Raw genomic sequence first — 27,070 nt, forward strand, 5'->3', positions numbered from 1 at the left:
CGCCCCCCGGCCCCGCTGCCCCCCGAGAGGGGCCCGGAGCCCCGTGGCCATACAAGGAAGTGCGGAGGGAAGGAGGCGGCTTGCCCAATCCCCGGGAGAGGCCCCGCTGGACACGGGGCCGGCGGCGGGGCGGGCCCGGCCGGGGTCCCCCCCCCCCGCCACCACCGCGGCACGCACCTTCCCCGGCGGGCCCAGGGCCGGCTCGCCCCGGAGAAGGGCACTCGGGGTCAGGGTCCGGCCCAGCCCCTCAGAGCCCTCTCTGTCTCTGTGTGTGTGCATGTGCAGCAAATCCAAGCCCTCCTGGCTCCCCCCAAGAGCGAAGATGGGGAAAAGAAGAGCAGGAGGCCCGAGAAGGAGCCCAGGCGAAGTGGCAGGGCCACTAACCATGATAGCTGCGATAGCTGCAAGGAAGGAGGGGATCTGCTGTGCTGCGATCACTGTCCCGCTGCTTTCCACCTCCAGTGCTGGTAAGGCTCGGCACTATCTCCCTCTGGATCTGGGTGTCCTAGCCCAGGCTGCACCACTGCCTCCAGCAGCTCCCACTTCCCGTTAGATCTATGCCTTGCGCGGGGAGGGGAAAACAGGGCCGGGCGCACCAGGCAGGAACAAAAAGGAGGTGCAGACCCCACTCGGCTCTGTCCCCATGAGAAGCAATTGATCCGGAAGAGCTGAGGTGAAAAGTCACTGCACTGCCTTCTCTGGGGGCTGGGGACTGCGACCCCAGGCCTTGCTGGGGGCTGCGATTCTCCTTTCTTTTTGTGCTGAGCAGCGGCTGAGAGGCCTAGAGGAGAAGTGAGGCTGCTAGCTGCGCGGCCTGGCTGCCTTGATACTGCCTGCGCTGGGCCTTCCACCCCCCCAAGCAGCTAACTTCCCCTCCTCACCCCTCTCAAAGGGTGCATCGCTTGGGGGGCCTCTGGAGGGTCGCGGCTGGGGGGAAGCCGCGGTCGCGTCTCTGCGCCAGGCCTGACGTTCCCAGCGCTTCCGTGCTGCTGCAGCTGCTGGGAATAATGGAGGTTGCTGTCTCTGTGTCTCCCTGCCTCACTGTTTACAATATGGCGACCTTCCTTTAAATTATATTTTTATTCTCAGCGCCATTTTGGCTGCATATATGACTTTCAAACCTTCACGGTGCTCCCAGATTATCTTAAATGTGAAAATACCTTCCCTGTGTAAATCCAGGGCTCCAGACTTTAGAATTGGCCCGGTTTATTCCTTTCCCTCCTTTTTGCTTCCTCCTGACGCTTTAGACCTGCTTGTGTCATCCACGGGAGTGACTGCTGAGAATTGGGGGTAGTTGGGTCCTCTTGCTTGCAGTTGTGTGGCTTTGTTGATAAAGGCAGATCTTTTTGCATGCAAATCTGGGGGCTGTGTTGGAGGTGCGTGGAGAGGCTGTTGCAAAGCAGTCGGTAGAGGCTGCAGCGGGGAGGGCTCTCGGTGCCTTGCCTTGGAGCTTCTCAAGCTAACAACACAAAGCGACCTGGCTAAGGCACCTGAACTTTCCGCCCTGAAGTTTTCTCTTTTCTGCATCGGGAGCCCAGATGCATCAAAGGCTGCCTTACCCGTATCTCTTGTTCAACAGTTGACGCAGGCTGGCGGTTTGTGTTAAATTAGCACAGCCAGAGTGGATAATGGAGTGGAGGAGGGAGTGGGGCAAGTCAAACAGCTGGAGCTCGGGTGTGCAGAGTATTCTTCCTTAGGGGAGATTTTTTAACCGCATTCCTTTCTCCCTTTTATGCTTTGGAGCTTTGTTTGCTACCCTGTTACAGCTGTCTCCTCTCTTTTTTTTTTTTTCCCTGTTTTTTTTTTCTCTTTTGCTTAGTGGTTATACTGTGTTTATATGCTAATTGCAGGTCTCTGAACACTTATTAAACTGATTACTGATACCAGGAAAACTGAATGTGCGGTCACAGTTCTGTAGGGAGTGTCCCGTTAGCGTATATAGCCAGACTTACCCAACAATGCTGTAGTGTGCAGCCATGACATCATCGCTCTTACCCTGAGGAAGTGCTACTGGTGGTAGTGTAGATTCTCTAATATTTACTAAAAGGCCACTAGTATTTTTTGACCTTCTTGATAGGCCTTAATTAAGGTTTTGTCCTTGTATAGGATGTAGTTTCTTAAAACTTGGTGTTTGCTTTCAGATGCTGTCGAAGTCAAATGGAAACGCATTCTGAGCCTTCTCTTGCTGAGGCTGGAGTGATTGCTAAAACTTCACGTTTAGATTTTGAGATGGAAGCGCTATGACTAATGCTATAGAGTTTTCTAGTTGACTCTGTATCCTAGTTAATCCTAACTGCAAATGAGTTCACTTTGTGCATGCTTAAATCTGGCTAAATTTCATGACTTAATTTGGCAAGTTTCTTGTGTTAGTAAGTGGGAAATGGTCTTGAAAATCAGACATTTGTAAAGCTTTGGCTATACTCTAGTTGAGTCAGTTGTATTAACAAAAAAAAATTGTGGCTAACTAGTTATCTTCAGGATAGGAAGAGAGGGCACAGTTCTGCTTATTCTTTCTCACTTTTTGTTACCTTTCTTGGGATATCTCTTGGACGAGCATTTGGATGATCAGCAGTAGCCCAAGCCCTRGTGTGGGAAGCAGCATAGCCTGGAATGGCGCAGCAAGCCTGCTGCATACGGTTGGATAGGCTGCTTCTCCAGGAGACCTCAGGCTTGGGCCGTATTCTGCCTTCCTGCTCGAGGACCTCTGTTTACCACTCAGCCAAAGCCTTCAGATGAACCAGGTTGTTTCAAAAGGATGATGCTTGGATTTTGTTTTCGTGTTTTCTTCCTTTCACCTCCTACATCTTGCTTAAAGTAAACTTCCGTTCTGGATATAAACTTAGGCGTAAAGGTAGCACTTGCAACTTCCTTTCTGCCTTTTTTTATTTAAAGAACAGCAGCTGAAATGCAGTGCTTGTTATAAGTAATTTGAATAGCAGCTTCAATATACTGCTCTGGCATATTAGCTGAATTGTTAACAGCTAAACTGTTCTTTAGATACTTTGTGTAAATTTTAGTACTGGCTTGCATTTATTAGAAGAGCTCTAAATTGGCCTAGGATTAGTAAACAGTAGATCAGAGCTGTATAGGAGAGGTCATATTATAAAAGAAAATGAATGACAAAGGGGAGTGATCAACCCAAGCCATGTAGTAGGCTGAAGACAAAACCAGGAATTAAGCCAGTTCAGTGGCCCGTGAACTACTTATGTCCCTTCCTGGGTAGGGAAGGCTCTTCTCCACCATGTTGTATAAACCTACAGTGAGCAAGTTAGCTTCACTAAATGAGTATGTGGATGTCAAATTTCGGTTGTCTCTGCCTTAACTTCAAAATGAAATTGGTGGGCAAGGAGTTGTGTGGGTCATTTATTTCCRTGTTCCTTCTGGTTGGGGGTGGGAGAGCACTTTCTGAGCTTCGATGGGCAGTTTAGAGACTATTGTCTGTGCCTGTCCAGCCTGTTCCGGTAAGCAWGTCGTTAGATGTGATCCAGGCCTACTTTGCAATTGTTCTAGTTAGCAGTGGTTGGGTGTTCACAAGAGATTAGAATAAAGGCTTTAGCACCTAAACCCGTAGGCTTCTGGAGAAAACAGTACATTCCCAGCCAAAACCCTCAAAACTTTCCAGATCTGATAGTATTTTACTTCTCTGATGGCAAATAACAAGTTTTGTTGCTATACTGTGGGAGTGACTGCTCTCCTGAATTAATGTAGTTAAGAAGCGGGCTCCCGATTCATCTGTTGTGGTTTCGGCTCTTTTCAGAACACCGTTTCACAATCACTAGTTCAATATAAAACTCCTACTGATATTGGAAAGAGTACATGTACTTTTAGGATTATCAGCCTGGTTCCAGATAAACTGACTTGATGGGAGGGATATAGAAAAATGTAAATTCCCTTCTAGATATTTATTTTTACCATACTTGGATTAATATCATAGGTGACTGCCTTCAGGTTTGAATTTCCAGAGAGCTTTTTTCTCCCTTTATTATTTCTTTGAAAGCAGAGCATACAATTTTTAGTTTTTAAGTCTGGTTTTGGTTATGCTGTCTGCCTATAACCTGCTGCTTGGGAAATGGTATAGTGAACGTTTTCATTCTGTTGTTCTGTCTTAACTTGGGCCCCTTGGAATGGGCTACACTTCTTTACATGACTGAAAAAAAGAAATTTCTTATCCAGTACTTCTCGTATTCTTCCCCATTTATATTCTTCTTCTAGATATGTGACTATTAGAATTCCCCATGCTTTTGAGCCTGCGGAGAACTTGATTCATGTAGAAGTCAGTTTGTAAAGTGACTGATGTTGCAAATTTATTACAGCTTCACTGAAGGATTAGAAAGATCCCTGTGAGAGGAAAAGTTTAGCTAGCAGGATGGGGGAGGGGAGCGACAACAGGAGGGAGAACTAATGGAGAACAGTTTTGTTTTGTTTTGAAGTCCCTCTGCCTGAGTTTCTGGTTGGAGGAGCCCTCTTCACAACTGCTAACCTCACTGAATGCTGCTGTTGGAAGTCCCTGTTATAAACTGCACGCTGCTGGCTTTGAAGCACTGCTAGCATTGCAAAGTGACCGAGTTGTCTAAAACTAATCAGCTGCCTGTTACGGTAAACAGACAATACCAGTGTTGTGACACTGCCCAGCAAAAAGGCTTCCCTTTGCTGTTGGATCATCCTGTGGCTATCCTAGGATAAGTATATTGCATCCTTACTGGGCCTGCTAGTTCCGTCAAACTTTTTGCAACACTTGCCTCTTCATGTTTATATTTGGAGCATTTGGCTCTTTTTCCTCTCTGATTTGGCAGTTTTCTCTGAAGTACTGTTGTCGAAGAACTGGAGTAACAGAGCTGTAAAGAAAAGTAGACGAAGCTCAACTAGCCAGAGTTTTGCTTATTTTCTGAGTCACATCAGTTAAATGTTTCACACACAGAATGGAAAAAAAGTTGTGTTTAACTGGTAGGGCATCAATAACTCTTTCCCTGCCTTATTCACATATAAAATTCTCTTGCCTTACCTCATCTTGACATTTGCTCTAGCTTTAATTTTTTAAGTGTCCATTCTGTGCGAGGGTGTGAACRGAGGGGAAGGTTAGCCATCTATTGTCTTAGCTAATCACTTCCTTAATGGGCATCTTTGGCTGCCTCAGGCTTTCAGGTGAAACTTTGAATGGACTGAGGTATTTGCCACTTCAAGGAATAGCAGGATGTCCAGAAAACTGCATGAGAGGCCAACTTCAGGCCTAAAAAGTGAACTAAAGAGAAGTAGTGTTTCAATACACTGACTTACATATGTTTGTGTGACTCATACACTGCCATTTCTGACAACTTTGGAAAGGCTTGTGGTTAAACTTTGCAGAAGACTTTTATTTTGAGTTGGCTTTTTTTGGTTTTTTTTTTTTTACATTAAACAACTGGCAAAAACCTACTCTAACGCTTATTTAAATGTATTTTGAAGTTCAGAGAGTAAGCTTGTTTTATTCCAAGCATTTATCTAAATGCATTTATCTTAATTTGTTAATTGTTAATTTGTACTGTTTTAACAAACTATAGAACAGGCAAACAACTAACTGAACATTTATTTCTGTGCATGTTTGATTCTAATACTTAGGTAGTGTTGAGGCCAGTGTGGACTACATACTGAACAAGAAAGAAGCAATTGCATTGGCCTGGTTTCTTAGTGCAGAGAGTCACTGTGCATGTGCCTGCAGATGTGGTAACATGATCAGCCTTGGCAGTCCTGTTAAGCAAAGTTGTACCAATGAAATCTTTTGCTCTCTCTATTTTGCTCTAAGTCTCTCCATGCAAAACCAGATAAGGTCAGCCTAAATCCCTGAACTTAAACTAAAGGCACCAGAAAACTCTATTGACAGTAAAAACTTCATGAACTAATCTAACTTGGGGACTTGCAGATTATGATTCTCACCTGTGTGTGCATGTGCTCATGTTAAATTGAGCGTGAACAGATTTTGCAGTATAGGCAAGAGTATGTCTGAGCTGGGCATTCAGATCAAGTCATGGGTTGCTGCTGTTCTCAAAATCAGCATAAGGTGATGACGCTTGGAAGGCATTAGGTTTCTGTCAAAGTCAACAAGGGGGCTGCGTAACTACTTAAGTTACACTTTGTCTTCTTCGCTCGTCACTATCAGACTAACGTCATGTCAGGCATCCATAATGATATGAAGCTGTTTAAAAAGCGCAAAGTAGGAGACTTGATAATGAAAGACCTCAGCTCTTTTGTCCCTTTTCTTGGGGAAGTGATGATTTTGTGTTGACTGGGCCGAGAAGTCTTTTCTGTGCGGCTGTGGAGTCAATTTTCGAGCTGTCTCCTAAAGTTTAGTAGGATGCAGCGACTTGCTTCAAGGTAGAAGTCATGGCTGCGTTAGTGCCGATAGCTACTCTGGAGCTGGTCTTTCCTGGTATGTTAGAGCTGCAGGTATGACTCGCGGGAGCATTTCAAAATGTGGAAAGGTCTTCCCAAAGGATTTCTAGCTCCTCTAGGCACTTGCTAAGGAAATTCTTAATTGGATTAGATTCATAGTACTAATCTGCTAATGATGGTTTGTTGTGGAGATCTTAGCACTGTCTTGTAAATATATTCACCTTAATTTAGCTTGTCTTGTGTCTTTTTATCACACACGAGCTCAATGCTGTTAAGATTATACAGCTGCCTGCAGATCTTACAGCTGGGAGTGGGAGAAGGGCAACTAATTTAGTATACAATAAAGGTATAATGCTCTCAGTTTCCCAAAGTTGCTTCTTCAGGTGGGGATAATAAATGGAAAGCTATAATTACAAGCATGTCTAATGTAGTGCTGTGCTTCTACTTCAGCTGGTACGAAGGACTTCCTGGATGGGGAGTGCCCCTGTAGTGTCCTGGTCTTCAGATTAACTGCAGAACTGTATCTTTCCAGTAAGAATCAGGACCTAATCTGTGTTTTACTCCCTGAAACTGTCCTTTACCACTTTTGCTTTGTACATGCTGCTGCAACAATGTAAAGACACCTGCGTAGCATGCCTCCATGTGTAGGAAGGGCTTCAGCAGTTCAAGCCTTTAGTTGTAGCACGTATTGAAACAGTATTTCTACATAGTAATGGCACTAGTATTCTTCTGTTTGTTGGTCCACACAAGTGGATGTTAGACTGTTTCTGTTTCTAGACTGACTCACTGGTATGTGTCAGGTTCTTGAGTTTTTCCTGTGTTCCTGGAATCCCTCTTATTAATTCTAAAGTCAGTAACAGATAGGAGTCTGCTGTGAAGAAAGCAAGCAGTGACTTCCAGAGTAGGAAGAAGGTGTATCATCCTGAAAACAAGTGTTACAAAGTGTGAATATGTAGGCAGTGCTGCCTTTTGCAATAGAAATCACATGTGGGAATGATGTACCTTTTTTTTAACCAGTCAGGAAGTGAGCTTGGACTTGTGAAAATGCTAATGTATCTCAGAATATAATATGGCTTTGTTCTAGGGATATGCAATACTGGATTCAAAAGAAGCGAGTGTAAGCAAAAGTATCTTGCCACGTCGAGTTACTGGCTAAACTTGTGACTTTGTGACATAGTCAGATTGTCAGAGCTGGATTTTTCTTCTTATAGTAGTAGAGCTACACTGCCTCCAACTCAGCAGCTCACTAAATGTCTGCCCAGCTTCCTCTAAAGAATACTACAGTACACAGGAACTCACTAAGCTGAATAAAAATAGTGTTGTGCCTCCTTTTTAATAAAGGAGTTGACAGGTATCAGTAGTAATGTAATTACATGCCCTTTTTGGGTGTGGAGTAAATGCTTCCTATAGCCAGAAATGAAGAAAAAAAATTCTATAAATCATTCTTCCACTTGGTGTATCAGATCTTGAGTACAAAAGGCAGAGAGCATCTCAGCCAGCTGGGGGAAATCTAGCGCCTGAACCCGACTGTAGCCTATTTCTGCTGACGTCTGCTCTGCACGAGTCACTTGAAATAAACTAGATGGAGCTGGAGATTACTGACTTTGAACCCTGCAGAAAGCAGTGGCCTGAGGATGCAATTTAGCAGGCTGAAAACCCCATGCTGAATTTCTGGCAAGCAATAGTGATTGGTGTGAAACACCTGCCCGTACAGTCTCTGACTTTGGGCAAGGCATAATGTGAACTTCCCAGTGATCTTAGTCTAGAATAGCAACAGGAGCAGGATATGAAGGTGATATGGAAAAAGCAGAAAATAATTTATACCCTGCTTTAAAGTTTTTCTGTGGATATTTTTGTTGCTCTTCTTTTCCTCTTCTCCTCAATGTTCTTGGGAAAGCCTAGTCCACGTCTGAATGTCAGAATTATACTTCACTTGTGTCCATGTGAACACAAGTTCATATTTTTGCTTTTATGGGTCTGTGTTTCAGCCTCTTCTTATGTGCTACTGTCCTTTTTTTGGTCTCTTCTTGACACCTTATTGCTTCTATCCTTTCAGTTCTGTCTCCTTTGAACGCATTCAGTGTGGCTAGGGCTGAATGTTCATCTTTCAGAAGCCTCTCAAACTTGTCCTCTGTGTGTGTATGTGTGGGGGGGTGGTTTTGTTTACACCAGTCTTTTCTGTGCTGTTCTTTAGAGTCAAGGTTGGATGAACTCTGATTCTCACTAGAGCTGTGTTGATCCTTCGGCCTCTTTTCTTCCCCTTTTGCCGCTCTACATGTCATCCTGCCTAGAGAAGATGACTTCTAATCTGTTAAGAAGATGGTGCTATGAAGATCTGAATACTTAGTAATGAATCTGGACATTGAATTCAGGATATTGTTACTACTGTCTTCAGTACAGATGTAAAGGAGTGATACATGGGAAAGAAACTGGAGTTGGGGTGTGCAAAATGTCTAGATACACTTAGTCAGATCTGAATTTCAGGTCCTGAGTTCTCCAAAGTCAACAGTTCTTCATATGGACTTTCATGATTTCTGCTTATAAAAACAAAGCGTGTGTGTGTGTGTCTATATATAGGCAGACACACACACACATGTAAATATTTTTCTTTATAAAGAAAACTATTTGTGTGTGTCTTACATGTATGTATGCGTGTGTATTCTATATATATGTTTTAATGGAAATATCCTAGAGAACACTTCTTCCTTTAATTTTTTGCCAGCTGTTAACGAGGGTACCTAATGGGTTGTCTAGGGAATGGTCTCTGTAGGCCAGGTTCTTTCTATAAATAGAAATAACTAATTACATCAGGTCATCACATGTTTACATTCAGCTTATCCAGTTTATTGAACACTCCTGCTTGTCAGGTATTTGTCAGGACAAAGTTCTACTTCTTCACGTTGGTGAGAGCTTCTCTGATTCCCTGGGAGTCTTAAGGATTGCCTGCGCACAAGCACCCAGGGAAGAGGCTGGAAGTCACAGCTGCTGGTGACAAACAGGAAGGGGAGTGAGGTGAGATAGCTAACGCATGCTTCCATGAAGGTGTATTTAGACTTTTCTTACCAGGACTAGAATGGCAGGAACGGATTAAGGAAGGATGCAAATAAGTATCTTCATTGGTTTCAGAATTTACAAAATGCTCCAGTTCACTCTATGCCAGGGCTTTGGCTTGTGAAATAATACCTGGTTCTTATGGGTGTAGTACTCCTGTCAGAGACTTGAACCACTGGTCAGCATGATATTTTGCCCTGACAGTGTTGAATGACGGCTGTTTTAGAAGATAGAAGGAACCGCACAATAAATGAAATTTTGGAAATAACACGCCTGACAACACTACTACTTAAACTTTTGGTTTTAGTCCTCCTCTGCTTCTGTACTGGCATGTGGATAGATTGTGTTAGTTTGCCTTTATCTTTCCTTGTATGCCTCTCTTTTTCTCGCTGTCTGGTCATATAATGGTGTTTTAATTCTGCTTCTGTTTTCTGTCCATTACTGAACCCTTATTTCTAACTCTGGCCATGCTATTTGAAAAATGCATGCTAAGCAGATGCAGTATTCCAGATAATAGGATAATCAGTGACCTATGAAATGGTATGATATTTGGTCTTTAATGTTCCCTTCCTTTCGTAGTGGCAGTCAAAATAATCATGTACTGAGCTGTCCAGTGATGTCCAGGTCTCCTTGCTGCATGTTACCATTTAGAACTTTTAATATACATGTCCAGGACTTTCATTCCAATGTAAATAATCTTATGCTGACTGCTATCAAGCTTTTTTTCCCTAGCTCCCTCAGTGGAGGGAGTTGTACTGAAGATAAAAGAACAGTGGCTGATGCTCCGTAGTTGGTGTGAATTGTACTACTAGCTTTAAGTAGGTATATCTTAGAAAATATGTGAGCCTAATCAAGACCAGAAAGTTCCTGAAACTCTGTTGCCTTTAATGTGATCAGGTCATGCTTAGAGGCCTGTGAAGAACAGATGCTGTGCCTGCCTTGTCTGAAGTTTGGTGGTGTCCATTCTGGTGCTTGAGGAATCTGTGGATTCATCCAGAAGATTATTCCTTGTACTCCTGAGTGTCGTGACTTTGGCCTTATTAATGAACAGGTGGAGTTTGAAGAGTTGAATATCTACTGTTACAGAACTTCACTGAATAATTTTTGCTGAAGAATAATCCCAACTACTGGAATGGAGGGGAGAGCTGACAGTATTCCTAATAATTATCTAAAAAGAATGGAGTCTCATTTCTGTTTTCCCAGAAAACAGTAAATTCTTCTTTGGCCCAGGGCTTGCAATAGGAAGGTGGGAGAGTTGCAACAGGGAAGAGCTTAAACAGGCTGCAGCTGTTAAGTGGCTTTGTGGGGGGTTGTGTATGATGTACAGGCTCTGAGCACTCTGTTCCAGGTGTCCTTCTCCTGCAGGGTTTTGGAGCAGCTGTGAACAGAAGTGGGTAACTTGGGCACAGTAAAACTGTTTCAAAGAACTGAATTTGTTAATGATGCAACTTTCTCAGATTCTCAATGGGGCGCTTGTAATGCACTGACAGTGCGGCTCGTTTCCTTGTTTGTTTTAGTTAGGGCTGCCATTGAGGCCCTGCTGTAGGAAGCCACAGAGCCTTGTTCTTTATGAAGCTGGTGGAACAGCTGTAGCTGTATCCATCATTAGGATAAATAGGAGACCTATAGAAGAACTGAAAGCCTTTTTCCTTTATCTAGCTGGCAAACTTAACCAGCATCCTTAATTATAAGCCCGTCATTAAATCTTGGTAAGATAATTAGATCTCTGGGAAGGAGAAAACCTGAGGAAAAAAGTTTTTTGCCTAGATTTTTTTTTCCATGGGGTTACTATTTGCTGCTCTTTGCAGGGGGGGAGGGGGTTAATAAGTCTCATTCTTGAAAACAATTGAGATCAAAGACAAGTTATTCATCTGCCAGACACCGGTTTGTTTTCGTGCCTCCATTATCCCAGCCTGATAGTTGTCTGTAGCCCAGTGGAGCCAGAGCCTGCTCTCGACTGTGTCAACGTGCTTTTGACACAAGATGGCCACCAGGAATGCCCTGTGTAAATAACTTCAGGTTTGCTTATAACTGGTTCCTTTGAGAGCTGTGGTCCAGTTCATACTGAAGAAGGTGCCATTCCTTTGAGCATTGTGTACTTATTTACTGAGGTCAGCAAAGTGAAGAATAATTATGGGATTTAGGCTAACAACAGGCATCTGATGTATGAGAGCTCCAGAGTGTGAAATTGAAAAACTAAGTGACTCGATGCTATTGTTTGCTTGATTAAAAACTCCTAGTATGCAGATAACTCTTGAAGATTTTTGATTTCATCACAGCTATTCAAATTTTATTTAAGTGAGACTCTGCATATGTTCAGACCATGGGAGCTAGTCCAAAAGTTTAAAAGAACAAGTCCTGACAGCATAAATCTGGTATGAATTTCAAGACACACTAGTTAATTTTCTAGAAAAAGCCATGGGACTAATATCATTGGCAAGCAACTTAGGGTCAGTGAAGTGGCTTTTGAATATGTAGTTGTGAACATCTCCTTTAATTTTCGGAGGCCTTGTGTGAATTGATTTTTCCAGATGTTTGTATAGGTACTAATTCTGAAAGTCAGGCTCGGCTTTTCAGAGTTGTCTTTGTCTTGAATTCAGAAATGTGCTTGCTCTGCTGAGCAGACGGACACAGGTCACATCAAACACTCCAGGTAAAATCAGCACTGCCCCACCACTTTTGCCTGTGATGATAAAATGCGAAACTTTCTGAAATGAAGGTTCAGCAAATTTTTACAGAATAGTATAACTGATTCTTGTATAGCTCAAAGTAGGTGTGTTGCAACTGAAGATAAAGTTGGTGCTGCAGAGTAACAGGTCCTGTTGGCAGCAGCTCCATCTGCAGCAAACAGTAAGGACTGGAGATCTGCATGCTAATAAACCCATGAAAGATAGAGAAAGCGGCTGTGGTGTTCATGCCAACACGCTAAATCCTAACTTGGTTATGAAGATCAAGTGTCTTGTTCAGATTTAAAAATGAGTTTCTCTTATGCTTACAGTAAAAGGTTGAAGAATGTGGTCATAACTAGTCAATTAAAACAGCATTCTTTAGCGCTTCCTTGGCTTTATGTTAAGACCCAGGAAATGCTCTTTCCTTGCAGAGAGGCCAGCAGTGCAGAAACAGTATTCATCAGTCTTTGTTAGTGCAGCGAGCTGCCTTGATGAACAGTTCATTAACCAGGGGAAGCAGAATCACTCTTTTAATACACTTGCTGTAGCAGTAAGGCCTTGACAGCAAGCAAAAAACTCAGGAGGCCAGCCTGAGAGTTAAAAGCTTCGCTGCTGGTCTGAAACTGGTGTTTTGCGTTTCTTCAGCGGGTCTTTCAGTAGAAGCATTGCTTAAAACGCTCCTCTGTTTACGGAACTTGTCATTTAAGAGTACTTTATATGTAGGATTCCATGGTTGTTTAGCAGATAGTTCAAACGTAACAAACGTGCCAATAATATAAGCATTTAAGAAGAAACCTGTTCTAACTCTTCTAGCCATCTCTCAAGACTTGCTATGGTATTAATTGTTTCACTGTAAATTGTGTAACATTAAGGTAACAGTTAAAACAAATAACCCCAGGCATCTGACAGTGCCTGGATCTCTGTCACACTGAGCATGCAGTGGAATGGGGCAGGCGTGTTTCCAGGAGTTCAGACATGTTTGTCCGTAGCTTCAGAAGGCTAAAATCCACTACAAACAAATCTGTCTGTGGTTTCTTGTCCTTGGAGTGTTGGGAGCAGGGAATGGGCCGGATAAATCCATACTGACAGTAATTACAGATCTAAGAACTTTATTTCTAGCAGGAGTAAAGCCTGAGCTATTGCAGGATCTGTCTTAGGGTTGAAAATGGATATATAGTGCAGCAAGCACTCTAGGATCATTTGTTGCTCTTCTCCCTCACCCCCCAGATCTATTAGCAAAAGATTAGATTGGCATAGGGGGGAGTTATTGCTTAAGCCAAACATTGGAGACTTCATGTAAACTGTCAGTAGTTGAGGCTTTGGTAATGTCATCTGGAGCCCAATCTCTTGTTCATCCAAGACCTCCAGGAAATGAGAAACATAAGGTGCAGGTATGTTTTTGAGCATAGGCAGAGCAGTGTGTTTCTGAGTGCCTGGAAGACTGAGGCCTCTGAAATCCTGCACTCTTTCTCAAAATGGCTGCCAGATGTGTTGGCTCTACTGAATTCCCCGGAGCCTGACACCAGCAATGCTGAGGTTATTATCATTTTGGTTCTTGCTGTGCTCTTCCCTCAGYCTTCCAGGCAAGGTGTTCTAAGATTGAATATGACCCTCGATAGCTGCAGTACCTGTGGAGGCTTTCTGTCGGACGCCTGCAGGCGCAGGGTAAGGCTCACCAGGACTCTGCTTAAACAAAGGAAGTGTGTTTGTTTTTATAGGTCAAGCTTGGAAGCCTGGGCTGGGACCCTGTGCAATTTCCCTGTGCTTAGGAGTAGGATTCTCTAGGAAGAAAGCCTCTCCTTTTGCTGCAGAGCACACATCGCTGGCCAATAAATACAAATCTTAGCATCTCTAGTTTGACAGTTTTGGAGACTTCTTATAGCTTAACCTGGATTTAGTTTGATGTTAGTCTGTAGATGCAACAACTGTATAGAGACTTCTGAAGTGAACAACTTCATTAGCTGCTGAAGTTTTAAATACCTTGTTTCAATTTTGTGTGTCTGACATATGCTGACATTTAAAGATTAATACCATTCACGTTTTGTAGTACTTCCCCCCCCCCCCAACCCCCATTCACATGGCTTCTCAGCAGGTTTAGTAAGCTACTTGCTGGTGTGGCCATGCTACCATTTGGTCATCTTGTAACCTAGTCAGTCCCACTGTAGCCAAGGCAGGGCTGGTGAGCTAGAAAATTGAACTTCCAGGTCCTGCGGTAGTGTATCAGTTGAGTTTTCAGCACAAGAGAGAAGACTTAGCTGCATGAAAAGTCCACTACATAGCTCTACCATCTGTAAGCAGAACTCTTTAAAGTATACCTTAACACTGCTATATGGTGACTAGCTGTTTCTCTGACAGCATGTATGCTTTTCCTGCAACAGTCAGCAGTTTGCTAAAATGGCAAATCTTAAAGAAGTGTTGGAAAGTACATGAGCTAGTAGGATTTGTAAGGAAAGTGTATCATCTAACATATGCTGCTCTGCCTTTAACCGAGGAAAATCATTTCTCAAAATAGCCTTCCTTACTCCTTCATCTAATTTGCTTTGGTTTATTTCTAGCATCTAAATGAGAATGTCATTTCGATGTGGTACAGCTCTTATAGTAAGTGCAGATCCATGTGAGTAGGATGTATCTTGCGCTTCATAGCCAAGACAAGCTGTAGATATGAAGGCATTTTTAAGAATATTTTGGTTGTCTTAAGATAGAAAGTGGTTTCCACCATTAAGTTAGTGTGCTCAAGGATGGAGTACATTAGAAGCAGTGTGTAGACTTCATGGCAGCTGGTTCAGTTGGACTCGCARTGCAAGTCCTAGTGACAGAAATGCCTAGGTATATGACTGTGCTTGCTGCACAGGAATGTATAGTGTTACATTGAATAGTCAAGTTATTTAAGGAAGGGTTGGTATTGGGGGAAGGTATATGTGTGGTGCACAAATGAATCGTACATTTATCTTTGCTATTCAATTCTAAGATTGTCCTTCACTTCTCTGAAACCAGGGAGTGTCATGTAGATGAGATGGGTTTCGTGGAAGACTGTGACTTCACTGGTGACAAGGTGTCTTGCTAAGTGGGGCACGGGGAAGCAAAACTGGGCATTATCACCRTATGGAAAGGAAGAAGTGCCTGGGACTGGAACCTGCAAAGCTACCTGGCTTAGACTACTTGAAAACGAGAAAAGGCCTTTCAGAAATAACAGTAAAACATTGCTTTGCTTTTCTCTTGTAGCAACCCTCCGCTCAGTGAGGAGATGCTGCCTCCAGGGGAGTGGATGTGTCACCGCTGCACTGTACGCAGGAAGGTAAAGCCTCTTGTAATGAACTTGCTGTCTGTCCTTCTGACTGTCCATCTAGAATGTGAACCCTTTATTTTATAACTTCCTCTCCCCTTAATGTGTACATATATACCACCAGAGTTGCTCCTTGTGCTCACAGTTGATAAGGGCTTTGCTAGGAACAGGCTTAAAGAAAACTAAGGTCTCTTGATGGTACCCTCTTGGTGGTGGTAACTTTGCTACCAGGAACCACAATACTGAAGTGTCTGATATGTCTGTGTCAAGCTGCGCCTCTTAAACTGAGTTTTTCTTTCCCCCTTCTGGAAAGGAGGGAAAAGGCACAGAGGACATGGCTCCTATGCTCAAGGAGGTGAGCTGTGTGCAGGTGAAATAGGAATCCTGGTAACGCAGCTTTGGCATCAGGGTTGTAATTCTGGTTAATGTGTGCTTTTTTTAAAGTGTGACTTCACAGCAGTTGCACTTCAGCAGAGGGTGAAATCACAGTGAGTTATGACTTCCTGGGCTGCTGAACAGGATGGGGAGGAGGTGATTGGGCAAGATTGTGGCCTGCCTCTCTCTCTCTTTTTTTGTTTTTCTTTTCTTTCTCCTTGATGCTCTTTCTCCAGGAAGCTGTCTTGCACAATGTAAACATCTTCTTACTGTGGCTATGTAAGACTGCGTAGCAGAGGGTTTAGAAGCTGCACCAAACTATCTAGCAACTGTTCRGTTGAAGCAACACCAAAACAGATTGGAAGAAAACAAGAAAACTGTGTACTCAGCCTTTTGTTGCTGAACCTACTGCCCTGTTATGTTTCCAGGGTTCTGTTCAGGCATCTGCCAACAGCGAAAATGAAGGTCACAAATTACAAAAACAAAACAATTTTTCTGTATGAAAAATTGCCTGATAACACTTTTCCTCCTTTACAGACCTTTTCTGTATTTTGGTTCATCCATATTGGTGACTCTGTCGGGCAATGGARCAGTACACAGTTGCCCTTACTAGGCAATGCAGTGTCCCCTCCTGTTGCAAAATGGGTCTCTTGGTGATTGCCAGGGTATTGTTTTTCTCTGCTGCGGTTCCCGCTGCTGCCTTGCTCAAGAGAGTCCTGTCATCAGAGATAGCCGAGTGTTGTTTGCATATTGCGCTTGTATATTCTCAAGCTGACCTTTTTGTTCCGTAATGGATTTGGATGCACTGCAAGGGTTAATAAACTACATTGACACTGAATGATCTAGCGTGGAGTTTCTCAGTGTTGGTTAGCAAAGTAAACYGAGTTGTCCAATTTATCAAGTATTTAGGGTTAGTTGCTGTGAAACATTGTTCTGATCTGAGCTCATATACAGATGTCCTGAAAGGGGAGAGACATGTTAATTTTATTCCCTGTGCTTGGTTCCCTTCAGCTGTTTTGTAGTCTGTACCTTAGCTACAACCAAATTTGTTTTTACTGGGTCAAATCTTTAATGATTTCATGGGGGAAGTTGTAGTAAGTGGCTCTAGCTTTTTCAGATGCTGTTTGTCTTCGACTGCATATTTGTCAAGGTTGATGTGCTTTGTTTGTGGCCTCCATGATAAGCCTGCCTATTCATGTCGTGCAGAAGCGAGAACAGAAGAAAGAGCTGGGGCAGGTAAATGGATTGGTGGACAAATCTGGGAAAAGGACCACCTCCCCCACCAGTGACGCAGACCTGTTGGACAGGTCTAGCAGCAGCATCAGGGCTAATGCGCATGCCAGGATCTTGGAAAGGAGAGCAAGCCGGCCTGGCACTCCCACATCCAATGCCAGCACCGAGACCCCCAACTCAGAGCAGAATGATGTCGATGAGGACATAATTGACGTGGATGATGACTCTGCCATTGCAGAAATGGACTGTGGGCAGCCCCAGCTGAAGCGACCCTTTGAGCTTCTTATTGCTGCTGCCATGGAAAGGAACCCAACGCAGTTCCAGTTGCCGAATGAACTGACCTGCACCACAGCACTTCCAGGTAAGCAAAGGGTTACTTAGTGTTGGTAAAGGTCTCCACAGGTGCATCCTGCTGCCCTTTTGGCTTTTTCCCCTCTTGACCCTTTGGTAGTTCTGGTTCCAGTGACACTTACCGGTGAAAGCAGAGGGTGCAGGAGTACCCTTGGTCTTCATCCAGCCRTCCAACAGTAGGCAGCCTCTCACTTTCCCCAGGATGTGAGCTGTGGGAGCTCTGCTATGGCCAGTGACTCCACCGCCATCAGGACTTGTAACAGACCAGCACATGTGCTTTCTGTTGTCAGCTTAGCCTAGATCATCAATCTGAAGAAAATTCTTCCAATTGTCCGAATACCTGATTTTGACTTAGGGTATGATAATCTAGTCAAGTAATGGCTTAACGCGTAGGATGTCACTTGAATGATTAAGTATAAAGTATGCTGGCCTTTAAAGCCATTAGTCTGTCACTTAAGGTCAGATTTAGTGGTTGATAAGGGTTCCCTAAGGAGCTCTTTTTGCCTCTTCTGTTTGCCTCTGCCTCAGATGATTATGTGTATCTATCAGGAAGCAAACCTCTGCTATGTGGGTAACCCAGAGCCCTTTTAAATTTAATTTTAGGTACTAGTAAGAGGAGGAGAAAGGAAGAAACCACAGGAAAGAATGTCAAGAAAGCACAACACGAATTAGACCACAATGGTTTGGTTCCTTTGCCGGTGAAAGTCTGCTTCACATGCAACAGGTACTTGACTCTTCCAGGGAAGTTATTTGGTGTGGCTGCACCCTTCACAGGAACAAAGTTCTCGCTGAATAAAGTACATAACCTGTTTCCTTTCCCATTCCCCTTCAGTACTTGTTTACAATCCTCTAAACAAATGGGGGAATAATCATCTTTGCTAAATAACAGATGTTTAACCATGGTAAGTGTAGGTGTGCCTTTTGTGGTCCTGTGCTGCTGTAAAAGGTTTTGAAATGTAACATGAAGAGACTAAGCCATTTTGTCTTCAGTATTTGTCTAGTAAGAAAAATCCTAAAGTGATGGTGGTTTAGAAAACGGAGACGTTTGTTTATGGTTCATAAAGGAAGTATGCAAGGAGGTGACCTTTAGGAAACAGAAATCTACTGAGAGAGATATAAGCCCAAGGCAAATAGAAGTATTGTGCTGAAAGAGTAAATCAAAAAACAGTGTAAAGTGTTGTTGTTGTAAGCGCAGAAAAAATATGCGGATAAATCCCAACCCAAAATTTTAGTGAAAACGAAAAATTTTATTTCAGGAACCCAGTCAGTTTGAGTGAAGTGAGCTGGAGATTCAGGTGGGCTTTTGTGGGGAGCAACTGGTGACTTTGTCATAGAGTGAGGACTTCTTTAAAGCCTGGGGAATTGGATATAGTAGCTTTTTGGAGTTTGAGACTTGTTATGAGAACATATCAATCTTGTTGAAGTAAACTTCCCAACTTCATACAAGATGCTTCTGAGGAAAATTGTAATAACCTAAATCTGAGATTTCCTTTTGATCTCTGAATTTTGCTCTAAATGAAGTCACTCAGAACAAATGCACAAGGTCAACTTGAAAAGTTGCTCGTGTGAATCTGAGAGGTGCTTGCAGCTTTCCAGCAAAGGGATCTCTTCCTGCCAAAGGACCTCTTTTGGACTGAGAAGGCCTCATGTGCATGGGCAAGTCCTTCTGCCTCAAGTGGGCCTTGCAGAAGGCCCATTTAGATCAAATTACAAATCTGAAGCCTAATTTTAGATGCAAGTAACATAGTTCAGGGGAATTGATGGGGAAGGATAAGCTAAAGTGGTTAGCCACGCTTGCCTGTGTGTTCAGTAAATACTTGCATACTGAATATTGCGTATGGGAAATAAGATACGGCTCTCTCTTTGCAGGAGTTGCAGAGTGGCACCTCTAATTCAGTGCGATTACTGCCCACTCCTGTTCCACATGGACTGTCTGGAGCCACCTCTTACTGCCATGCCTCTGGGTAGATGGATGTGCCCAAATCACATTGAACATGTGGTGGTAAGCAGGACTATGATTGCAGTATAGTAACTGGATGCTGGATTGGAACCTGGCAGGTCCATTAAAGGGCAAAGTACAACAAATGTAAAACAGCTCCTGAGCTCTTACTGCTCCTGTAACGCTTGTAAAGCTCCTGCTGCAAGCAGCGCACTCTCCAGAGGAATGTGATGCTGCTATCTGCAATAAAATATAAAGATGAGGGAACTCCTTCCTGTAACTGAAGCTAACAGCTTAAATTGTGGCTCACTGACAGCTTGTCTAGTTTTCGGACAGAACTCCTTAAAACCTAGATAAGCATCCGGAACTGTAACACAAAGCAGCACAGAGCTACAAATAGGGGAAATAATTCTTTGCATGGTTAACTCAAAAAAACTTTCATTCCAAGAGGGTGTTTACATTTATGGAAGAGCAGTGTACCTGAGACTAAATACTTGGGAAACGGGACTGAAACAAGGGGCTTGTGTCCAGAGAAACTGCTTCTAAGAGCATTGATGCCTCATATTAGGCCTCTAAATGCTTTCTTATTCACCTCCAGCAATATACCTTTTACCAGAAATGGTTAGTGCTGCAGGAAACAAAATAGTTTAAAGCTGAGTTGATGCTGTAGTGCCAGTGCTACAAGGCCTTATGAAAGTCATAGGATGCATTAGGATGATCCACAGATCCTTAACTACTGTGGCATTATCTGATCACCCAGCTGAACCAGAAGAACTTGACCCTGAGTAATCGGTGCCGAGTATTTGACCGGTTCCAGGATACTATATCTCAGCATGTTGTCAAAGTGGATTTCTTAAACCGAATCCATAAGAAACATCCTCCGAATCGCAGAGTTCTTCAATCAGTGAAGAGAAAAGGTTTGAAGGTGAGTGTAAATAAGTAGATGTTGGTGATATTATCCATGTATGAATTCTGGTTTGGAAGAGAAACCAACAGGCCCCATAGGGATAGCTCTTGGGACAGGAGGAAGAAGGTGGCATCTGAACAAATGAATTGGCAAGAGTTCTGAAAGTCAGCAGTCCAGAGCGGTTACTCTTCACTGCGTGTAGGAATTAAGAAGCTCTTTACTCTGCCGAGTATAAGGCTCAGCTATTAAGTTTTGACTTTGTTTTTTGCATGACTTCTTTTGTGCTGTAGCCACCACACTGTACTGAAGTCATGCCTGACCTAAGCAAATGAAACCTATTAATTTCAGCACAGTTGCATCAATTAAAGTATAGTCCCTGAAACTTTTAATGTATTTTCTGCGGTGTTCTTTTGGGTCAGAAAGCAGCAAACCCTAAGTGTAGGGCTGGTTAGGCACTTTGTTAACTAGTTATTCTTGAGTAACTGTTCTCATGTGTGATCTTCTTTCTCTACAATGTAGGTTCCTGATGCTATAAAATCCCAATATCGGCTTCCACCCCCGTTACTTGCGCCTGCAGCTATTAGAGATGGCGAGCTGATCTGTAACGGGATCCCTGAGGAACCCTTGCAGAAGCACCTTTTGAACACTGAGCACTTAGCCAGCCAGTCAGAACAACAGGAGGTAAATGAAGTCAAATGCTCGGACTCTGTCTGTAGTTGCTTTAGTACAAAGATCCTTTTCCATTTTGGTCATGATCAGAGCAGTTGTCTAGGAAACCAATCTCAAAATCATATGTCTGGAGGTGCTAACTTGTCTTGTCTCTGACACCCTTGCCCATTAAAACTTCATTTTGCCTTTCTAGGTAAAATGTAAAACTCCTCATTTGACACTTTAGGAAAGTGGTGAAATAGTCTTTTGGTTGAGTGTGGAGCTGAGGGCTTTCTGTCTAGTTGCCTTTTTTTTTTTCTTTTCCCTGGCTAAGGGGAAATTCTTTCCACTTTGATTATGAAAGACTGCTCCTGACATGTTTACTTGTATGTTAACATCACATTTCTGGGCTGCTTTTTATTGCTGGTACACTCAGGCTTTTAAACAAAGGTCAAATGAGTGTTTAAATCTCCTACAAAATTTCCTGCTGGATTCCATGGTGCAAAGTCATGTTGCTCTGCAATCAGTGGTGTAGTCTGAGAGTCCTTCTGTTAACCTCAGACAGGGTTCTTCTATGTGGTATGTGCACATTCACATATGCAAACTTCTTGGGAAGAACCGAAAACCTTGTGTCTGTGGGGAGTTACTTTTTAAGGAAGTAGAAGATATAATGATTCATCTTTGCTTGGATTTATTCAAGAAGCACCACAGAGTTTAAAACTTTGAACAAATACGTTGGTCTTCCTCTACTTTTTGTAAAAGAAAGGTGCTTTCCACCCCTGCTTTGGCAGGTGTCTCCCTATGATATGAGGTAGTTCTTCTCTAGCATGCTACAGAGTAAGCTAGTGGATTATGTTTGGAGAGAAGCCCGTGTTAGTGGAAGATGTGTATGTGGCTGACTGAAGAGTTGTAACACTTACTGTGGGAAGAGAGGGGAAAGTTTGGGGGTGAGGAAGTGCATCTGTCGCCTTTTCCCCCTTGTAATCTTGGCTCCTATGTGCACTGTTCCCAGCACAGAGATAAACTGTACTTAATTTTGGTTGCGCTCATGTTACAACATTCAGACAACATTTTCTCCCAAGTCTAGATTAGCATCAGAACAGATAGTGTACTTCCACGCTGTATCTGAGTGATTACCATCGTAGTAAGGCAGCTGAATTTCTTCAGGCTGGGGGAAGGATGGAGGAACTTTTGAGGCTTGGAGCACTGTCTGCCTGTGACGCTAACAATGCACTTTTTTCCCTCCTCCCAGTGGCTCTGTAGTGTTGTTGCGCTCCAGTGCAGCATATTGAAACATTTATCTGCTAAGCAGATGACTTCGCTTTGGGACTCTGAACAAACAGAGAAGGCTGATATTAAGCCTGTTATTGTGGCAGATGGCTCACTCGTCAACCCTTACCAGGCAGCTGACAAGGCACCCACACCTTCCCTCTATTCCATGTCATCCTGCACCTCAGGGATTACCACCCAGAATTCCTTGAGTTCCTCGCAATCCCAGCAGACTTTGTCACAGGAAGATGTCAACTGCAGCTCTTGTATAGATAAATCCAAGAAGGTATCTTCTTGCGGGACTTCTAATGGGCCGACAGCCTCTGACGTTAAAGTAAATGGTCCTCATTTCTATGGCGTTTCCTCTGAACCTTCAGCACAGTTGACTGACTCCCAGAGGCTAATTGGATCTGGTAATACAATACCTGTTTTGTCTCATCGGCAAACGTGGCCTAGGCCCCTCACGCCCCCTGCAACTTGTGGACTTCTGAATCACACGATTGGAACCATTGTCAAAACGGAGAACGTAGCAGGACCCGTTTCTTGTGCACAACGGGGTTCTGTGCCAGTCACAAGTATGCCTACTTCCATATCGAGCTCCTGTGCCAGCCTGGAGACCACCAGCACTTTGCAAAGAAAGAATGTCCAGACACAGATAGGACCGCCGCTGACAGCAGACCTGCGATCTATGGGCTCCCCTCTGACTGCCACTAGGGCTCTCACCCCTCCGCAAGCCACAGGAGATGGGATCTCTGCTGTTGGATCCACAAACAGATTCTGTTCACCAGCACCACCTTCAGGTAAGTGTTGAACAGCTGATCTTGGCCCCAGGGCTGAGAAAGTGTTCAAGCTAGGTGTTACTTCTGAACCTCTAGACTCTTGCATTATGCCCTGATTTAACTGGGGAATTAGACTTACTGTGGAGAGCAGCAAGAAGTTTGTCAAGTCTCTTCTGTCTTCAGCCCTTTCGTGGGAACCGTGGGATGTATTTTGCTGAGTGCACGTAGCTGATAGGGGAACTCTGCCTTGAGAAGCAGGATAGCAGATCAGTTTAGTCTGGAAATTAACAGTAGTTTTAAATCTGGCTGCTGTCTTGCTGTTTTGACAACTGGCCACTCCAGTGCTGCCTTAAAACTGCTGATTTGTTTTAAAGTATTAGCTTGGTTGCAAGATGGTCCTTTTCACAAGAGCAGCTGTTTTGTATCTCTGATCCTATGATCTCTTTACAAGGTGACTGTCCTGGTGATGGTTCTGTTCCCTTGTACAGATGATTTAAGTCTTGAGCTGCACAGCCTTGATGTTTGAGAAACAATTTCCCCCCAAACCRTAGCCTGTTTAGTATCTGCTAGTCTATTAATATAGGGTAGGTATGGACTGGATATGCCATCTCTGCCTTGAGTTGTACCCAGAAACCTTGCTGTTAAAGTGCACATGCCCATTCTTCAATATAAAAACATCAAGTCAAAGATTTTGGTGAATGAATGTGAGAGTGACTCCCCATGACTCCTAAATTTTGCTTGAATAAGCTTTCACTTAAAGCATTCTCCTTCTCCCATCCTCCAAATCAGCTTAAAACTTACTGTTAAATCCTTTGTGGAGGTTCACTGGAAAGCATGCAACAGAGCTGTCTGTTACTTCTCTTCTTGCCGTTCCTAATTGCTTCGTGTCAGGCTTGTGTGAAGTGGTGTGGATCTGGTGATTGCAAGTAACAGAGGCAACATCTTTATATTGTTCTTTTAGAAATTCCTTTTTTGAGCATCTTCTGAGCTTTACCTCTTGTTTGAAGTCTGTTCCCAGGGTGGCTGGGTTCCTTGCTCATTGCTGAGCCAGCTTGAGTTACTCTAAGGCTGCTAGCTTGACTGTGCCCTTCTTAGAAATGCAAGGCTGGGAGAACTTCTGGTGGAGGAAAATGGGACCATATTGCAAAAAACTTCTTGGTTGTGGTTTGAAGAGCACTGCAAGCCCTGCATAGTTCTGCAGCTATTTAAGATGTTAAATCATTGCTTTAAGTGCAAAGTTTGGGTTCTACACAATGCATATTAAAACACTGTGCTACAGTTACAACGCTTGTGAAAGACTTAAATGTTTAGGCAGACTTTCTATCTAACATGATGCATGTGTATGTATATATATTCATAGCAAATCTTAAACAATGGTCTGAGAAGAGGGTGCGCGTTTTGTTGCTGGGTATGAAAAATGAATCATTCGCCGCCTTTTGTTATAAGTTTCAGACTTACAGTAGTTCTAAGCGGACCGACTCAAGATAAGAACTGGATATTTTATAGGCATTAAAGGGATTTTGTTTCCTGGCATTTGCCATAGTCTTTCAGCTGTATAATCACAGCCAAAGCAATAGCATCTTATTTTGTAAGTAATCAACTCTGCCTGTGACTGTCACRGTCTTAGCAGCCAGTGAAGTGCACCCAAGACTTGGTAATTACACAGAAAACAAAATGCAGCAAATGTACTTTTTATACATGTTCAGATTTAGGCAAGCTACTTAGAAAACTTCTCTAGGTTTAGCAAGCTCTTAAGCTCCTGGGGACTTGGTGCTCATGTCATCAATCTCTGTAGCATGGCATTGCTTGCGATCTCTCATGGCTTCTTCAAACAGGGAACAGGAGCTTGAATGTATAGGTCCAGAATTCCTCTGACAACTGAAGTTGATAGAAAAGTATTTGAGGCAGACTCATCCTTCTGTGAAGGGAAGAAAGCTAATGGTCTCTAATTCAGGCCTTTTTCAAAACATGGCTACAAGCAAATTTAGTCATTCTGAGCAGCTTGTAAACTAAGTGTACTCTGAGGGCTGGCGCATGTCTCACGAACGTCACAGTGACATATCTTCTCTGCACCATCTTTCTCTGTAGATGGTAAGGTCAGTCCCAGCACCTTATCCATAGGAAGCGCTTTAACTCTACCCTCATCACTCACTTCAAACTCTGCAGCTATGTTGGACCTCACCAATTCCCTGAAAGCATTTATGGATGGCGGTGAGTATTTAGTTCATTGTCGGTCTCTGCTAGCCCTATGCATTCTGTGTGTTTGCTTGCCTAGAGCATTCGGTCTGTGCTTAAGGAAAAGTCTGGGTGATAAAGAGAGGTTGCAGTCAGGTGAGGGAGGGGCTGGGTGTACATTACCTTAAATATGTCACATGCTTCCCTACTTGTGGTGTTGTCAAGGCAGCAAAGCCAATGAAGTGTTTCTTCCTGAAGCTTTTCTGGGGAATGATCAAAATGCTATTGCACGGGCTGCTTGCCAGGTGGAATTCACATGCAGAAACCTGCAGCCCTCCCATGTTATGGTGCTAGCTGCAATCCAGACGTGTTCCTGATGTGTATAAAGTCCAAYGATTCTAGATCTTGTCAAACAGTCACCTGAGTGGTGATACTTTAATGGATCAGTTAATTTTCTGAATTATTTCTGCTTCTGTCAGTCTTCTCCTAGACTGGCACATTTATATTTTCCTTTTGTTGCACTTGGCAAGAAATGCCAAATCTTAGTGGAGTGACTTCAGGAGGAGAAGACTGCTAAACAGCAATCATCGGTAGCGTAGCGAGGCTGCTGCCAGTGACTGCTTCTACATCTGAAGAACAGTCTTTCTTGCATTGCCAGTTTGACCCTCTTTTCTTGGGTGAACCCCAACTGCTCAGCTTAGCCCAGACTACCTCTCTGCTATCAGGAAGGGCCGTTATATCTCTGCTTCCTCTGCTTGCTGTTTTAACTGTCATTCATGTGGAGACAGCTCTTGAAAAAGAGGTTAGTCAACCTGCTTGCTACCAGAAAGCAGATCTCCATAGGGCTTTACAAATAGAAATACTTAAGCTATCAGCAACAGATCTGCTTTAAAGCTCGTTAATAATATTGTCTTAATTACCCTGTTTTGTTTAACTGACTCTGCTATGAAAGCATGCGACTCAAGAATGAGCCTGAGCTGCTCCAAAGGCAGTTGGTTGCTCCTTTCCTCTGTAATGTAAAATTAGACTTTTTGACTAGATAACGAAGCTTCACAAGAAGTACCCAACCTGCTGCCCAAAGGGGCAATGTCCGTCTCTACAGACCTGTAGATTCTGAACTGTAACTGCAGGTTTTCAACTTACCAGTCCCTGTTCCCTGAACTTCACTTGCTGGCTGAACTGTAGCTTTCCAGCCATAGCTCACGTTCTCCCCACACACTGCTAAAATGAAATTATATCAAGTAATAGATCGCCTAGGTGTAAATTCTTTGGTATTGCAAAATTTGTCAGTCTGTGCTGTTGAAGCAAATGACAAGTTTGAAAGTGGGACAGTTAAATCCAGTGCAGCTCAGATGGCACCCTTTCCATGAATAACTTACTAATTGCTTTTTGTTTATTAACAGAGATTGAGATAAATATGTTGGATGAGCAGCTGATCAAGTTTCTGGCCTTGCAGAGAATACATCAGCTCTTTCCTTCCAAAGCTCAGTCTATAGCGAGCAGTGTCACTTCCCATCAGCAATCTCCTATGGGGAACCACATTGAAGGTAAGAGCAGCCCTAGAATAGTTGATTTATGTTGAGCCATAGCTTTTTGGCACTACCTTGCCTCCTCACTCAAGGAGATCTTCCCTCTTCTTTTGGTATCTGGCAGATGCCACCTTTCATGTTTCTTTCCTCTCATTCCTCTCCTGGATATCCATTGGCCTGAAATTCCTTCAGGTCCCTCTACTTAATTTAGTACAAACTATGGCAGTGAAAACACCTTCAATAAAGTTTCAGTGGACCTTCTGACTTTTCTGCTGGAAATCTTTAGTGAAGTTGTATATTATTCATCTTAGAATTAGCAAGAAAGGGGAAGGTTCAGCTGCCTTTTTTACACCTTTGAGATGGGCAAGAAATGTATAAAATCCTGCTCTCTTTCTGGAGAAGCTGCTTATGGGACAAATACGTGAACAGGAGAAACACGGGCACGGAATATACGCTTCAGTATGAAGTTGTCTTTGCCCACTCAGAATAATGTCAC

General features: G+C 43.3%; 2 protein-coding genes across 8 annotated transcripts in view; both read left to right on the forward strand.

Moving 5' to 3' along the window:
* The window catches only part of SEZ6 (seizure related 6 homolog), a 16,992-nt gene extending 16,609 nt beyond the window's left edge, over positions 1-383 (forward strand). Inside the window, exon 17 of the mRNA XM_026055313.1 lies at positions 318-383. Coding sequence (XP_025911098.1) covers positions 318-383 — 66 coding nt within the window. The remainder of the gene's footprint in view (positions 1-317) is intronic.
* The window catches only part of PHF12 (PHD finger protein 12), a 32,733-nt gene continuing 6,042 nt past the window's right edge, over positions 380-27,070 (forward strand). For 2 of the 7 annotated variants that reach the window (XM_026055165.1, XM_026055167.1), the window contains exons 1-11: positions 380-467; positions 10,315-10,468; positions 15,309-15,381; positions 16,951-17,338; positions 17,932-18,052; positions 19,198-19,330; positions 20,028-20,192; positions 20,694-20,855; positions 22,075-22,891; positions 24,959-25,081; positions 26,449-26,592. In XM_026055165.1, the coding sequence (XP_025910950.1) occupies positions 10,461-10,468; positions 15,309-15,381; positions 16,951-17,338; positions 17,932-18,052; positions 19,198-19,330; positions 20,028-20,192; positions 20,694-20,855; positions 22,075-22,891; positions 24,959-25,081; positions 26,449-26,592 (2,134 nt within the window). In that variant the 5' untranslated portion in view covers positions 380-467; positions 10,315-10,460. Of the gene's footprint in view, positions 468-9,253; positions 9,379-10,314; positions 10,469-13,672; positions 13,752-15,308; positions 15,382-15,980; positions 16,210-16,928; positions 17,339-17,931; positions 18,053-19,197; positions 19,331-20,027; positions 20,193-20,693; positions 20,856-22,074; positions 22,892-24,958; positions 25,082-26,448; positions 26,593-27,070 lie in introns of those variants that run through there. The other 5 variants (XM_026055166.1, XM_026055172.1, XM_026055168.1 and 2 more) reach the window with 5 other exon arrangements.

The sequence above is a fragment of the Apteryx rowi genome, unplaced genomic scaffold, assembly GCF_003343035.1.
Source record: "Apteryx rowi isolate R43461 unplaced genomic scaffold, aptRow1 scaffold_99, whole genome shotgun sequence".
NCBI lineage: Eukaryota > Metazoa > Chordata > Aves > Apterygiformes > Apterygidae > Apteryx > Apteryx rowi.